This window comes from Oncorhynchus tshawytscha, linkage group LG05, assembly GCF_018296145.1.
Source record: "Oncorhynchus tshawytscha isolate Ot180627B linkage group LG05, Otsh_v2.0, whole genome shotgun sequence".
Taxonomy (NCBI): Eukaryota; Metazoa; Chordata; class Actinopteri; order Salmoniformes; family Salmonidae; genus Oncorhynchus; species Oncorhynchus tshawytscha.
Window position 1 is genome coordinate 63,157,103 of NC_056433.1, and position 16,318 is coordinate 63,173,420.

The following is a 16,318-nucleotide window of genomic DNA, read 5'->3' on the forward strand; positions in this document are numbered from 1 at the left end:
GGTAAAAGTGCAAGGTGATGAACTTGATGCACCATACCAATAAATATCGAGGATCTTATTCTGATGACATAATTTATACTTGGCTGCCATTTGACAAAACATTATCTGCTTTTAAATGGCCAATAATAATTATTATTATTATTTCGTCATGTAGGCTATAGAACCCCACAGTGGGATGTCATAATACCCATAAAACCTAGCGGTCAACAGGTAAATGGTTCCAATCGTTATTCCACCATTCATTTTTCCCCATAGGGAATTTTAGAAAGACTTAAAATAAGGACTGTTTTGTATAGGCTTACCCTTGCGTGACGTTCTGATAATCATGTAAATCTCTCTCGGGCAAAGTTACTTTTATCAATATATTCAGCCCTATTTACTCTCTGATTTGAAATGGTAATTAGCATCAAAGTAGACATGCAAAACTATAAATCCCTGCAAGGTGTTGCACATCATCCCTAGCTGACACCTTCGCTCACTGGTATTGTGTACATTTAAAACTTGCACAAGACAGTTCACAGAATTGGCCATTTTAAGAAATGTAGCTAATTTATGAATTGCTACATTTAGCTGACATTAGATAGTTAACCCATAGATTCTTACCTTTGCCTCGATTTGGCACTCTTGTCCAGATCATCATGGCATTTGTAGTTCTCTATGATAGCCACATTAGCAGCTAATAGAGGAAAATATATTGATAAATCACCTTGTCCTAGCGAGATTTACATGGCTATCAAAACATCACGCCACTGTAAATTTACACAAAACAGCACTTATTTTTAATGAACCATTTCCATGTTTGACCGCTAGGTGTAATAGGTATTATAACGGTCCTGATGTTGTCAAGACGAGTGCGCTCTTGGAGCAGCGTTGGATGCCGTCTTTTGTTCTTAAACACTACATTGCCCATCATACAACGGATACGTGCGTCTTCTGAGATCTGCCTGTGTAAACGTTTTTGTTAAATGTAACATAATACACGCAGAATGTGTCCCAAATATATTTTATGCACCAATAAATACATTCAATTGAATAAGAAAAGGTTTGAGATTAACCCAGCATTTAGAATGTGAGGCACTGTGGCTCAGATCCTCACATTCTAAATGCTGGGTTGAAATCTAAAACATCAAAACTCGTTGAGCGAAAACGATTTCCATTCTGAAAAGGCAGGGTCCTCATATAGTGATTGCCATCGAACGGTGAGCTGGTCATCATAAATTACGTTTTGACGAACTGAACTAGCACTTATCGAGAGCTTGTCTCTTTACGGAGTCAAAATCAAGAGTTGAAGGCAGCGGGAGACCATGGACGTGGCCCGGATGTTACTGTGCCTTATCTCGGTGCTGGTGTCTGAGAAGTTCCTGGTGGCTGCGTTCTCCCAGAGCCTGGTCAGCGACTTCACATTCACACTCCCCGCAGGGCGGAAGGAGTGCTTCTTCCAGACCATGAAGAAGGACGCGTCGCTGGAGATAGAATATCAGGTGCCAGGGGTTTATATGGTTGGTTTTACATGGGGAAAGGGTGACACACAATTGTAAATGAGCACACTTGATATAACTCATGTGGGTAGCTTTGGAGACGGTCTCTACTCTGCTAGAACTACTCGCATGACTTCACAAGAAGTCCCATGTTATGTGCATATCCCATCATTGATTGTGGTTAGCGCTGTCGTATCCAGTGGTGGAAAAAGTACCCAATTATCAAACGAGTAAAAGTAACGACACCTTAATAGAAAATGACTCAAGTGAAATTCACCCAGTAAAATCCTACTTGAATAAAAGTCTACAAGTATTTTGTTTTAAATATACTTAAGTATCAAAAGTAAATGTAATTGTTAAAATATACTTACGTATTAAAAGTATACATAATGAAACATTCATTATATTAAGCAGACCAGACGGCAGCATTTAATAATTATTATATATATTTTTTTTTACATTTGCGGATAGCCAAGGGCAAGCTCCAACACTGACATCATTTACAAACGAAGCACGTATTTAGTGAGTCCGTCAGATCAGAGGCTGTAGGGATGACCTCTTCCCTTGATAAGTTTGTGAATTAGACCATTTTCCTGCCCTGTTAAGCATTCAAAATGTAACAAGTACTTTTGGATGTCAGGGAAAATGTATGGAGTAAAAAGTACATAATTGTCTTCAGGAATGTAGTAATGTTAAAGTAAAATACAAATAGTGAAGTACAGATACCCCAAAAACTACTTAAGAAGTACTTTCAAGTATTTTTACTTAAGTACTTTACACCACTGGTCGTATCTGAATCCAGAACCTAGGAACTACTTGTGGAATAGGTTGAGTAAATGAGATGTATTGTAAATGTATTAAACACTTACTATAGGCCTATATGATTTTGAAATGATGCCATCATACTAGTTTAGAAACTCGTTTTTCCCAGAACTGGCTATAAGTTCCTTTCTAATAATGACATTCCATCCTAGGCTGTGGTTCCTCTTACTCCTATTTCATTGGCCTAGCACTAGATTGTGCTCTGCTGATGTGTTTAAAATGTTTCCAATTGAGTTGTGGCCCTGAATCACAAATCTCAACACAGAAGTCTGGTAAAACCTCTATTTTCTATGAAATATTTTAACATTTCTGACATAACGGATTGTCATACCATCACAGTAGGATAGTCTAGCTGTAGCATGCTATCACCATAGACAAGCTATTTCTGTGGCATGCTGTAGCCCACCACTCTGCCATCGGAGTGTGAACAAAACTGACAATGTCCTTAGTTTGTGGAGACACTAATTTCTAAGTACTTCATGGTATCTGCTCAATGTCTGTGTTTGGAAATCCTCAAATAACTAGACATTAAAGTTAGGAAACCCTGTCATTCTTTGCTCCTGAGTAACAGAGGAGGCAGAGATCTGTGGAAATAGTAAACCAGTAATGCAACTATAGAGAAACAGGCACCAGGGACTGGCCTGTTCACTTATTGTCTTGAATGGACTCAATCCAACCATATTTCACTACTGAAAATAGGCCGTGTTCTTGGACTGGACATTGTGAAGCACCTCTGCTTGTTTTTCAGCACCAGCTCTCCTCGACCTCTCTCTCTTTCTGAGTGCGAATTACACTGACATTCGGGGTGGTCTCTTGGGTGAATTTTTTAAAAGGGGATAATAATGATAATAAAGATGTCATTTAATGGTAAAAATTGATTACCTTTTAATGTGGCATGCACACAGCCAGTCATGGTTTTCATCTGATTGTCAAACAAATCACTTAAAGTAGGCTACCTGTGCATGTTCGTCCACAAAATAATTCTAGCATCACAACAGTACACTGCATGTACACTTGTGCCATTTGATGAATGGAAATGGACATCTGTTACAAAACACCAATAAGTGTGCCTAATGACATTCAGTGATTGTCATTGATTAGGCCTCCATTGATTGGGCCTGCATTGATTGATGTGTCTTGCTGACAAATTAACATTATTTGTTGCCTGAAAAGTCGGGACACCTGAATTGGGGCTGAAACTGTCCCGTGAAATAACAGGATGGTCACCCTAACACACACAGTCAATTTACTAGACTAGTCTACAATGTGTTTTACCATGAACTTGAAATAGGTATACCGGTAGCCAGTGACGTAGTGTTAAAAAAGATAGGTGGGTAAACTCTAATTGCCGGTTGTGGTGAAAAAGTAACGCGCCCTATACTTTCAATGCATTTGTCTGAAAAAGGTGGGTAAACTGCATTTACCCTCCACTAGGCCAACACCACTGGCAGTAACCTACCCTCTCAGTCGAGGCAATTTTACACACATGAATACACGCAGAACAGGTAGCCTACATTCAATATAATAGGCCTACATGAGATGAATCAAAACATGTGTACACCCTAGTTCATGAGTTGTCCATAATTCATTAGTTGAATGCTTGGAGTGTTCACAGATCATGTGACATAAAACACTACCATTCTTTCCTTACACGAATGACCATTTGTGACAGTGTTATTTGCCATTATTAAGCATTTAACCATTTAGTTAGAACTTTAACCTGTATGAATCCTGGATCTTGGAGATCTCAGAAAGTGCACTAAGTGTAACTATGCCTACATAACATTTCATTATCTTTCGCCGTGAAAACAGTTCTCATGGGCACACAAATCCAAAATAAAGTAGGCCTATGCAAATACAAAATCTAATGGTTGTGACCGAAAAAGCCAACTATAGGCCTGCTGTCATTAACGTATACTGAGTGTCCGATTTCCATGACAGACTGACCAGGTGAATGCTTATTGATGTCACCTGTTCAATCCACTTCAATCAGTGTAGATGAAGGGAAGACAGGTTAAAGAAAGATTATTTTAGCCTTGAGACAATTGAGACATGGATTATGTATGTGTGTCTTTTAGATGGTGAATTGGCAAGACAAAATGTAAGTGATTTTGAAAGGGGTACGGTAGTAGGTGCCAGGCGCAACGGTTTAAGTGTGTCACAAACTGCAACCCTGCTGGGTTTTTCACGCTCAAGTTTCCCGTGTGTCTCAAGAATGGTCCACCACCCAAAGGACATCCAGCCAACTTGACACAAATGTGGGAAGCATTGGAGTCCATATGGGCCAGCATCCCTGTGGAATGCTTTTTGACAACTTTTAGAGTCCATTCCCTAACGAATTGAGGGTGTTCTGAGGGCAAAAGTGGGTGCAACTCAATATTAGGAGCTGTCCCCAATGTTTTGTACACTGTGTATACTTGTTGGATGGATTGGAAGCATATTGGTGTCTGTGTAGGCTAGTTGTAGTGATATTGTCTACCATCGGCTGAAAACAAATATTGATAGAAAACAATCAAGCTAAATAAATGGTCTACTTCTTCTGGCCACAGACGCACAGAGAAGACCAATACCCGCACGCACCTGGAAAAACAAAACAGTGAGCACAGCTTACTGACAAAAGCAAACGGTATTAAATCAACGGATGAATCTAATGCATTGGAATAAAGGCTATTTCTATAAAGGACACATGGCAAACAAATGGTGAAAATTGGGATGTACAAAGGAAAATCAATGCTTTTAAAAGAGCTCAGCTTAGGCCGAAATTCAGCACTACTGAGTGGACAGCGCCGCTGTCTATTTACCTACAGAATTCTACAGTACCATTCGTGGACAGGAAGACAGTTTGTGTAATCATATAGAAATAAATGTTTTGAGGCCTCATGAGTGGCGCAGTGGTCTAAGGCATTGCAGTGCTTGAGGCGTCACTACAGACCCGGGTTCGATCCCAGGCTGTGTCATAGCCCGACCATGACTGGGAGACCCATAAGGCGGCGCACAATTGGACCAGCGTCGTCCGGGCGAGGGTAGGGTTTGGCCGGCCGGCCGGGGCTTCCTTGTTCCATCGTGATCTAGCAACTCCTTGTGGTGGGCTGGGCACCTGCAAGCTGACAATGGTCGCCAACTGGACCGTGTGCGGCTGGCTTCTGGGTTAAGTGAGCAGTGCAGCTTGGCAGGGTCGTATTTCGGAGGATGCATGTCTCTCGACCTTCGCCTCTTTTGGGTCCGTAGGGGAGTTGTAACGATGGGACAAGACTAACTACTAATTGGATATCACCAAAAGGGGGTAAAAGTGCAAAATAAACACGAAATAGAAACCATTTCTTTCTTCTTTTTTTTTATTTCACTTTTACCCCCTTTTGGTGATATCCAATTAGTAGTTACAGTCTTGTCCCATCGTTGCAACTCTCCTACGGATTACATTGGTGTGTTCATTTGGGAGCTTTTATTTTCATAATTACTACTGCATGGTTAAATTAGCATAATTTAGAGAGCCCCATGAAAGTTGGACTTTTCTTGCATTTAGGGGAGCTAATGTCTCATTCAGGGAAGCCGACAAAAGCATACTTTGGAAATGGAATGATTCATTTAACAATATCAGTAACAACATCAATTATAAATCATCAAGAATTCGTTTGCCATGGTATACTGTCGATTTAGGGCCACATAGCACTGCATTTTGCTCTGTGCTTGTTTCCCAATGTATTTTTTTATTTAACTTTTTATTTGACGAGGCAAGCCAATAGGTGATGTAGTTTTGTTTTGACTCTGTGTCTCTCTCTCGCTCTCCTTTTATCATTCTGTCTCATCTGTCTCTCACCCGTCCCACTTGTCTGTGTGTGTCCTCAGGTGTTGGACGGAGCAGGTCTGGATGTCGACTTCTCCCTGTCGTCTCCTACTGGACACGTTCTGTACAGCGAACACCGCAAATCAGACGGAGTATACACGTAAGACACACACACCACGCAAGTGTGAAATACACACTCGCATGGAGTTGGGCTCGCTCTCTCTCACGCTCTCTCCCGGTGTGTTTCCATTAGTGTAGAGACGGAGGACGGAGACTACATGTTTTGTTTTGACAACTCGTTTTCTGCTGTGTCGGAAAAGATCATCTTCTTCGAGCTTCTCATGGACAACATGGAACAGGAAGGGGAGGAGCCAGAGGACTGGAAGGAGTACGTCCATGGGACCGACATGTTGGACATGAAGCTGGAGGACATCATGGTGAGGGGGTGTGCTTATATTACATCTAGGCTACATGCTGATTCTTCACCCTTCTCCTGAAGTGTGTACTTAAACTTTCTCACATGGATTTTACAATGGTGGAAACCCTCCAACCAATGCTTACACCAATCCTATGCTTTGAAATCCATGACACGGAGTGTGCAAGTGCGTAACTTCTAGAAAACGATGGAGTTGTAGTCCTAGCTAGGACTGGAAGCATGCTTTGCTTTTACACACACTATAGATGTATGGCATCATGGAGGGTGCGTTTTATTCACGCAGCATCTGTATTACATCATGCGAGGGGGTGCGACTTCGCACATAACATTTCACAGAATTCACACATGTTCTTTTAAGATCTTGGAAAGTGATACTTTATAGTCAAAAAGGAAACCCTGTGGGTAGCCATTGGGAAAAAATCCATGTGTTAGTCAGATTAGGGCAATTCCACGGTAACAGAATTAGACAGACTCACATTTTTTACTTAAAATATATGCCAAACAAAAACCATTGATTTCAAAGTTTAACAGAGTTTAACAAACCATACAACTCTCTGCACAATGACTACTTTTAGGAATTTACACTGAACATTTTACAAAAACACATTAACTGGAAGAGCTGTGCAGATGCAAAGTTTGGTTACATAATTTGTGTATAATCTACCTCAGTTTTTTGTGTCCACGTTTTCCAAAAACTCTTAAATATCTGCACCCAATTAAGATCGAACGATGTCTGCAAAAATAATGGAGTGTCAACTATGACTTGACACATTGAGTTTGAAAAAATATGAACTACAGTAAGTGAAGTGGATTTCCACCCGGTAATGGAATTTCACCATCGGTCCATGATCTGTACTACACAGAAATACATAATTATGGATATATAAATACTTTTTTTTTTGGGGGGCATGCCTATTTTACATGTTATTTTGACATTAATACATGTCACATATAAGTTTGCAAACAATTTAAAAAAAATATATATATATATAGTAAGTTAATACAAACATACAAACATGGTCTCTTTTTTTGTTTTCTTGAGTGATCCAGCTCCAAAATGCAGGTGTTTCAGCCTAGCTCAGTGCTTTCTGTGGTGGTGGGGCGAGCCAGCAGAAAATAGGAGCATTGCGCCGGGATTGGCTCAGTGTTCTGTCACTCATGGGGACACGACATCATTGCTCAATTAACTTTTTCGCTGTCAGACAAGGCTCCGCTGAAAGCCAGGTGTAGCAGTGGTAAAGTGTTGGGACTGCTGTTGGGACATCTTTATGTAGACCCTAACAGTTTGTGTGCACCGTTTGTCACCAGTATAGTGCAATGAATGTATTGTTTAGTGTTGTGTAGTGGCTTTGCTGGCATCCATCCCACTTGATTTTGTTGTTGTTGCCCCGTCAAGATTTACAAGCTAAAATCGCCACTGCTTGGAGGTGACGCACTGCCCCGACGAGTGACAGGACACTGAGCTAATCATGGTGCAACTAGAGGACATACACTTTGTATATTCCACTGGCTGCCCCACCACCACAGGGAGCACTGGGCTAGGCTAAAACGCCTGTAGTTTGGAGCTGCCTTACTCAAGACAGCAACAAAGAGACCATGTTTGTATGCAGCTTTATTAAATCAATTATGTTTTTCGTTGTTGTTTTTTTACATTGTTTGCAAACTGATATGTGACACATATTAATGCCAAAATAGCTAAAAATGTGTGGCTCAAAACAGGTGGGGCTCTGCCTGAATGACTGGTCGCCACTGGTCCTTTTACATGGAAATTACCATTAGTAATGGTAGAGTGGTTTGTGTGACCAGCAGGGCAGAAGAATCTGGGTCTTGTCTGAAGCCTGTTGACATCGGTGTCTGTCCTGTCTTTCTGGGCCAGTGTTGCACAGTATACTGAAATATTGTACTTTCTCAGTGCTAGAACCCAAACAAAGGTTCAGTACTACAATGTTTTTTACTTTGGGTACTTCTGCCAAATGTTTCTCATGTCGTCTACTGATTGAGAGAGGATCATGTCGCAACCAATGTCCCCTTTCAGCGCGAGAGCACAGTGCCTATGGCGGTTGCGGTGACCGTATTGCTGCCACACCAGCAGTCATGAGTCATGACCGTTGAGCCACGGTAATCTCTTCTTATGCACTCTGGACATGTGTTGGTGGTACACAACTTGCTAACGACCATTCGGTCGCTAATGGCCTGGTACTCAGGGCTGTAATGTCCGTTTAACCACTGAGTGTAAAACATGGGCTTCGTGGATGTTGTTTCAAAGCCAAACACAATGAAATGGGCAGTGCTTTCTAAGGAGATGATTCTTTCAAAACACCCATCAGCATATTAGAGTTTATGTATATGCATAGGATTAGGCCTATATATGAAGCCAAGCCTGAAGAATTATGATTGTGCTGTTATACAATATTATGCATGGCAGAAAAACATTTAAAAAATAATACAAAATATTTAATATGTCTTTAGTGATTGGCCAAACCTATACTCCAAAATGTGTCACAAATGAAGCACTGGGTATCTGCAAGGAACAGGGTTGGAGAGCCCACGGCATACAGAGTTTGGGCGGAATATCACATGTAGCGCAGCGATCATACTCCTCAAACAGTGCTTAACGGGTGGAGTGAAAAAAAGTGTTCTTTATTTATTTCTCAGCTGCTCATATTAAGCACATGCTCCGCTATAAAACCGGAGTAGCCTACCCAGCATCATTGAAAAACGAACCGGCTGGAAAGCGCGCGGCAGCTATTCGAGTGCATACAGATGACTTCTTTTTCCCCTGCGCCTGTTCCTGCCTATTAGATAATGGGGCATTCTAAATCGAAAATAATTTTACGTATTAATAAAGACAAGATTAAATTGAGAATAGTTTGATGGGTGAAAATATGGTCACTTGATGAGAGAACAGCTGTGTCGCCTCAGGCAAGGAACACAGCGCAAGCTTTTTCTGCGACTTTCCCAAATCATCAATAGTCTATAGTCGCATCATGCAGCTCATATATGTTTTGATTTTTAAGACATTCTGAGATTTGTATCATTAACCAACTAAAGTTGCCAAATAACTAAATATAGCGTACAGGACCTGTTTCAAATGAGCACTTATACGCTCAACATAGTCACTTCATATGCGCAATCGCTCCGGAATGGGAAAAATATCATTGATATTTTATTCAGCTAAGTTCAGTTATATTCTTATTACTATAAAATCATATAATATAAAATAATGGCACTTGACTTATGCATATCTTGTCAGCTAAATGAACAAGCCTATGGCATGGAGCATAGCCAGATAACATTTTCTTCTGAAATACATTGTCGTCATATCATCATATTTCTTTAGACCTGACTTAAATAAATAATGGATTTGATGTGATGGTGTATATTAAGTTGAATGTAGATGTTCTGAAGGCTCTCATCAGCAGCTTGTATTAGTGGAGGCCTGGAGATGCTAAACTTGTTTATGTTAATTATTGTTAAATCATCATGAGACCAGCAGTATTTTGCACGGCACTAACCGGATGACAAAATGTCATGACTGCCACAGCCCTAACCGTGCCTGCTCCACTTACCCATTGCTAGCTGAGGAACCACTGTACTCACTGGGAGAATGGGCTACATCACCACTTATGCTGCACAGAAGTTTTAATGCAAAACGGCATGTAGAGATGTTGAAACTGTTAATAACCGTTATCAAAACAATGTTCATTACAGGCTAGAACATTTTACAATGCAAGATCCCGGTAGCTTCCAGTTTTGTAGGCTAACTTTCCTTGCTAGCTTACAGCTCAAGCTAACATCAATTCACTACCCTAGTTCCTTTTTTTTGTGATAATATGTGACCATAATGCAAAATATTGTTTTGCCGATTGTCACCAAAAACTTTATTCATTCACTTCATCTCCCCGCCTCACGTCTCTCCCAGTCAAGATGGTGATTTATAATACATTTTCTAAACAATAATACAACACGGGGAACACACGTATACATAAATAATATACAAAGGACAGTTGGAATAGAGGGTACAATAACACATTACACAAGGACCTTAAGGGATATACATACACTTATAATTGTACATCTTTTTTGTTGGTAGAGTATTGCATTGTGTTAAAATATTGTTCAATTTCCTTTTGTAAGGTAAGAAAAAGGTCCCACTGTAGCCATTTGATTTACACTGAACAAAAATATAAACACAACATGTAAAGTGTTGGTCCCATGCTTCATGAGCTGAAATAAAAGATCCCAGACATTTTCCATACTCACAAATTTGTTTAGCATTTCCCCTTTGCCAAGATAATCCATCCACCTGATCGGTGTGGCATATCAAGAAGCTGATTAAAGAGCATGATCATTACACAGGTGCACCTTGTGCCAGGGACAATAAAAGTCCACTCTGAAATGTGAAGTTTTGTCACACAACACAATGCAACAGATGTCTCAAGTTTTGAGGGAGTGTGCAATTGGCATGCTGACTCCAGGATTGTCCACTAGAGCTGTTACCAGAGAATTGAATGTTCATTTCTCTACCATAAGCCGCCTTCAACATCGTTTTAAAGAATTTGGAGGCATGTCCAACCGGCCTCACAACCGCAGACCATGTGTAACCACACCAGCCCAGGATCTCCACATCTGGCTTCTTCAACTGCGGGATCGTCTGTGGGTTTACACAACCAAATAATTTCTGCGCAAACTGTCAGAAACCGTGTCAGGTAAGCTCATCTGTGTGCTCATTGTCCTCACCAGGGTCTTGTCCTGACTAGTTCAGCGTCGTAACTAACTTAAGTGTGCAAATGCTTACCTTGGGTGGCCACTGGCAGAAGTGTGCTCTTCAAGGATGAATCCCAGTTTCAACTGTACCGGGCAGATGGCAGACATTGTGTATGGCATCATGTGGGTGAGCAGTTTGCTGATGTCAACATTGTGAACAGATTGACCCATGGTGGTGGTGGGGTTATTGTATGGGCAGGCAAGCTAAGGACAACGAACACAATTGCATTTTATTGATGGTAATTTGAAATCACCGAGATACCGTGACGAGATCCTGAGGCCTATTGTCGTGCCATTAATCCATCGTCATCACCTCATGTTTCAGCAGTATTTAGTCAGCCACCAATTGTGCAAGTTCTCCCACTTAAAAGATGGAGGCCTGTAATTTATCATAGGTACACTTCAACTATGACAGACAAAATGAGAAAAAAATCCAGAAAATCACCCATTGACCATTTTTAATGAATTTATTTGCAAATTATGGTGGAAAATAAGTATTAAGGATTTTTCTTTCTTCTCATTTTGTCTGTCATAGTTCCAGCCCTATGATGAAAATTACAGGCCTCTCATCTTTAAGTGGGAGAGTGGGAGGCCACATCTTGATTAATCCAGTTTATTAATAGACCATACAAAACGGTATTTATTAGAAGGGTAAAGAAAGATTTTGTTCGGGCGCCAGGCAGGTATTAACCATGCCGAAAGGAAAAGAGTAGAATAGAGAGAGTACCACTACCAGACACCATGCACATCAGCAGAAGAGACTGCCTAGAGGGTAGCCTGTTTACCAGATAGCCAGTGGAGAGAAAAGAGAATACACACCATATAAAACCCACATCACAACACAGGGGCCAAACAAGAATACCTCATACAATAATACTAATACTAATAATGGCAGAGCAATTCACAGCAACTTCATACAAAAACTGTAACCCAGTCATCAACATAGGATTTGCAATAATCTGTATTATTTTCTAGTGGATGAGTGCAGAGGGTATGAATGGTGGGGGTGTTCATCGACACAACAAAGGCCTTAAAAATGTCCACAGTCTTCACGGCCACATGTCATTAGTACACCCCACCTCAATACAGTTCACATAATATACTTATTATGTGTATAATATACACATAATATACAACTTGCAAGCAACCTACTAAAATGTCCCTCCAAACACTTCTGGCAGGGAAATAATAGTCCAGCTCTAATGAACTTCAATGGGAAGTGCATTTGAAAAATAGAGAGTCTGTTGCAGGGTAAAGCACTGGAATGAGAGGGAAGAGAAAGAAAAAAGATAAGAGATCTTAGCTGTGGTCTTCAGGCGTGCAGGTGTACTGTCTGACTGTCCGATGGTTTGTTGGTTTGTATGTTAAAGCTTCGCAATAATGTTGCTACTAATCCATGCGATCCATAACGGGCGCGGTCCCAAACGAAAACAACCACGACCTAGAGCGATTACACCGATGATTGAGTTATATACTCTATAAACTACACACGCTGAAAACAAACAAAACTTCTGCAGCACAGCACACACAATCAAACTGTCGCGCCACCCAAGAGCCCCTCCCCAAAGAGCTGAACGAGCTCTCTTTATCTCCCTCTTCCTTACTGCTCATGCGCTCTTAAAGTGGCAGCGCACGGTGAAGGCTAGAGCAGATTTCGCCACAAAATAAATGATTACCATTATGATGTTATGTAGTTGATTGATTGTCTAATTGATTCATTAATGTATAGATGTTTTTAATGTAAAATTTAAAATGTAATGATATTGAACTCAGAAGATCCAAGTGCCATTCTGTGACATTGGCAAATAGGCCTTCTTCTTTTCCCTTGGTATTGTTTTGATATAATTTTGGTATCGAGAATTGTGACAGTATCGAGTATCGTGATACTAAACCTGGTATTGGTGTCAAAGTTCTGGTATCGTGACAACACTACTCTGAGGTAGAGATGCCTGGAATTACTACACGTCATTTTAGAGTACACAACCACAAAGGTGGTGTCACTTTGACCCAGCTCACACACGCTGCCAACACAACAGCAGAAGGTCAGAGAGACTGAGCACCACAGCCATCAATGTCACAACAACACACACGTACCTGAGAGCAGAATGGTTTGATCTTTCTTCCAAACCCCCCCCCCATCCCCAGTATCAGTACACAGACACAGTTAGAGGCAGGAAGTGTAAAGTACAGCTGTGGCCCCTTGAGAGGACTCACTGACTTATCAGCCTTGTTTACATGCCCCCACCACTTCTCCACCCTGTCCTGTTGCCTTGGTCCCTTAGGACCTCTCTAGGTAACATCTATAATCTGCTTGGTCCTGAAGTCCAGTCTACTTTCTCTACTCAGTATATTGCTTAATATTAGTTCCAGGATGGTTCTATGACTATTACAATAACCCAAACTACTATCTCTCTCTGCTCTCCAGGACACCATCAACAGTGTTAAAGCCCGGCTGGGGAAGAGCCTTCAAATACAGACTGTGCTCAAAGCGTTCGAGGCTCGCGATCGCAACCTCCAGGAGTCCAACTACGACCGGGTCAACATGTGGTCCATGACCAACATGCTGGTGATGATGCTGGTGACGGGATTGCAGGTCTACCTCATCCGTGCCCTGTTTGAGGACAAGAGACACGCGCGCACGTAACACCCCGCCCACTGGGAAGGGCCAGGGAGAGACGGACAGCTCTGTCTACACCTGCCAGCCAATAGCGAGCAGGACTGTTGGTGAAGATGAGATTGTAACTCATCAGATTTTTATGTACAACACTCACACACTCATACGTTACATCACACATCCTTACAGACACAAATGCCATACCTGTCCAGTCTCTTCCTCTGCTCTGTTCTCCTCTGTCTAGCTGCTGTTGGTCAGAGGGTCTGTGTTTGTATCTGCTCTATCTAATAATCAGTGGCGGGTGAAACACCAGCCAGACCTTCAGTTATTGGTGTTTAAAAGTGAGCGTAAATGAACAAGTATTTCTAATTTAATATGTTAATGTGACCTCTAAACTTTTTCTTCCAGACACTGAGGTTTGTGACTGTCCTGTCTCTGTGTCACGTCTTTCGAGGTCTTCCAGTATGTGACCTGTTGATGAGTCATGTTGTGACCTGTTGATGAGACCTGTTGATGAGTCATGTTGTGACCTGTTGATGAGACCTGTTGATGAGTCATGTTGTGACCTGTTGATGAGACCTGTTGATGAGTCATGTTGTGACCTGTTGATGAGACCTGTTGATGAGTCATGTTGTGACCTGTTGATGAGACCTGTTGATGAGTCATGTTGTGACCTGTTGATGAGTCATGTTGTGACCTGTTGATGAGACCTGTTGATGAGACCTGTTGATGAGACCTGTTGATGTGACCTGTTGATGAGTCATGTTGTGACCTGTTGATGAGACCTGTTGATGAGTCATGTTGCGAAACACTTTATTGTAGAGTAGGTTATTGATACGGCCTTTCACCCTCTCACTCTCTTTCAAAAACACACACTCAAACCCACACACACTCAAACCCACACACACTCAAACCCACACACACTCAAACCCACACACACTCAAACCCACACACACTCAAACCCACACACTTCTTCATTGAAACCGCTGCTGTCTGCCAGTTCCAGCGACTGGAGAAGTGGAGTAGGGGAATGGTTCCATATGTAACTCTCTAAATCACGGCTGTTCTCTTCTACTCCCTCCTTTTCATCCTCCTATAACTCTGTCCTGATGGTCTGTCAGACTTAGTGCTGACAGGAGAGTCGGGTTTCAGTCATACAGGCAGAAGCGAAATGGAACCTGCCCTGCCCCTTTCGCTTTCTTTTTCTCTTGTGACAGAAATAGAATGCTATCTAACACACAGCTGTGTCATCACAGCAATCACACGCTGCACCTGGGGGGTAAAAGAGGCAGGGAAGGTTGTGGGAAAAGGGTTGCGGGTGACTGAAGGAGGTGGGAGTGGTTGGGAAATCAACTAATTGACTGTTATTGGGCTTTATTTTATTGGTTTGTAGCTCTGTTATATACGCACTTGGACAAACATACAGATGTGATTGATGCACTGAGATATGTGCCAACATTTTGGAGCTGCTGACAAATTTTTGTCTGATTTCTCTCTTTAACTGCTATGTCACAAAATAGTTTTTCTATAAATACGCAATGCGCTGCTGTGTTGATGAGTAACACACCACCGCCATCTTGTGGCTGGACAACAAACTGCTCATGCAAAACAACGTGACTTTTTTCACCTCTCGGACTGAAGGGTATACTACAAAGCATGCTCAATGAAATAGCCAGGTAACTTTGATAAATAATCAGATAGTTATTGGTTTTCTGGTTCATTTAAGAATGCTAAACGTATATATGCTTGAAATGGGCATATCTAAATGTCAGCTAGATAATTCATTGAACCTGCTTTGTAGTAAACCCTTATGGCTTTCAACCTATCCCTGCTTTGAGATATTAAATAAGCAATAATACAGTGCAGCAGTATCCACTCTTTCTCCACTTTTACAATGGGAGAGTAACTTACTATACAATAACAAAGTGATGTTCAAAGGATCTTGCATTGTGCCATTATGAGCCCCCTCCGTCTCAGTTACAGCTTCTCTAAGCCAATTACAATGGGTTGTATTGCCACTGTCTGTCTCTGCCCACCATTTTGTGTCAAAGTATTTTAGCTGATGCTCAGGCAAGCATCACCATGGGAGATTAATCAATAAAATGAATATTTTTAATTTATAGAATGTCATTGATGCTCTTCTCCAACCTTTTTTGTTCCTTTCTGCACAAGACAATGATGGCCTCTAATGAACAAAAACTCAATGCTTTGAACCTACAGACAATATGTTTAGGAGAAGGTGTCTATTTTACTAACCTTGTGATGGAACGAGGAGAGTATATTTTAGCAATAAGGCCTGAGGGGTTGTGGTATATGGCCATTATACCACGGCTAAGGGATGTTCTTAAGCACGACGCAACACGGAGTGCCTGGATACAGCCTTTAGCCATGGTATATTGGCCATTTACCACAAATCC

General features: G+C 41.4%; 1 protein-coding gene across 2 annotated transcripts; it reads left to right on the top strand.

Moving 5' to 3' along the window:
* The first annotated feature begins 763 nt into the window (after positions 1 to 763).
* LOC112251087 (transmembrane emp24 domain-containing protein 5) lies at positions 764 to 16,031 on the top strand. 2 transcript variants are annotated; one of them, XM_024421772.2, is made up of 4 exons: positions 764 to 1,499; positions 6,147 to 6,244; positions 6,338 to 6,521; positions 13,713 to 16,031. In XM_024421772.2, the coding sequence occupies exons 1-4, from the start codon at positions 1,305 to 1,307 to the stop codon at positions 13,929 to 13,931; spliced, it is 696 nt and encodes a 231-aa protein (XP_024277540.1). In that variant the 5' UTR covers positions 764 to 1,304; the 3' UTR covers positions 13,932 to 16,031. The 2 variants fall into 2 exon arrangements, with proteins under 2 accessions (XP_024277540.1, XP_024277541.1); XM_024421773.2 differs by having other exon boundaries at positions 785 to 1,481.
* The last annotated feature ends 287 nt before the right edge of the window (positions 16,032 to 16,318 follow it).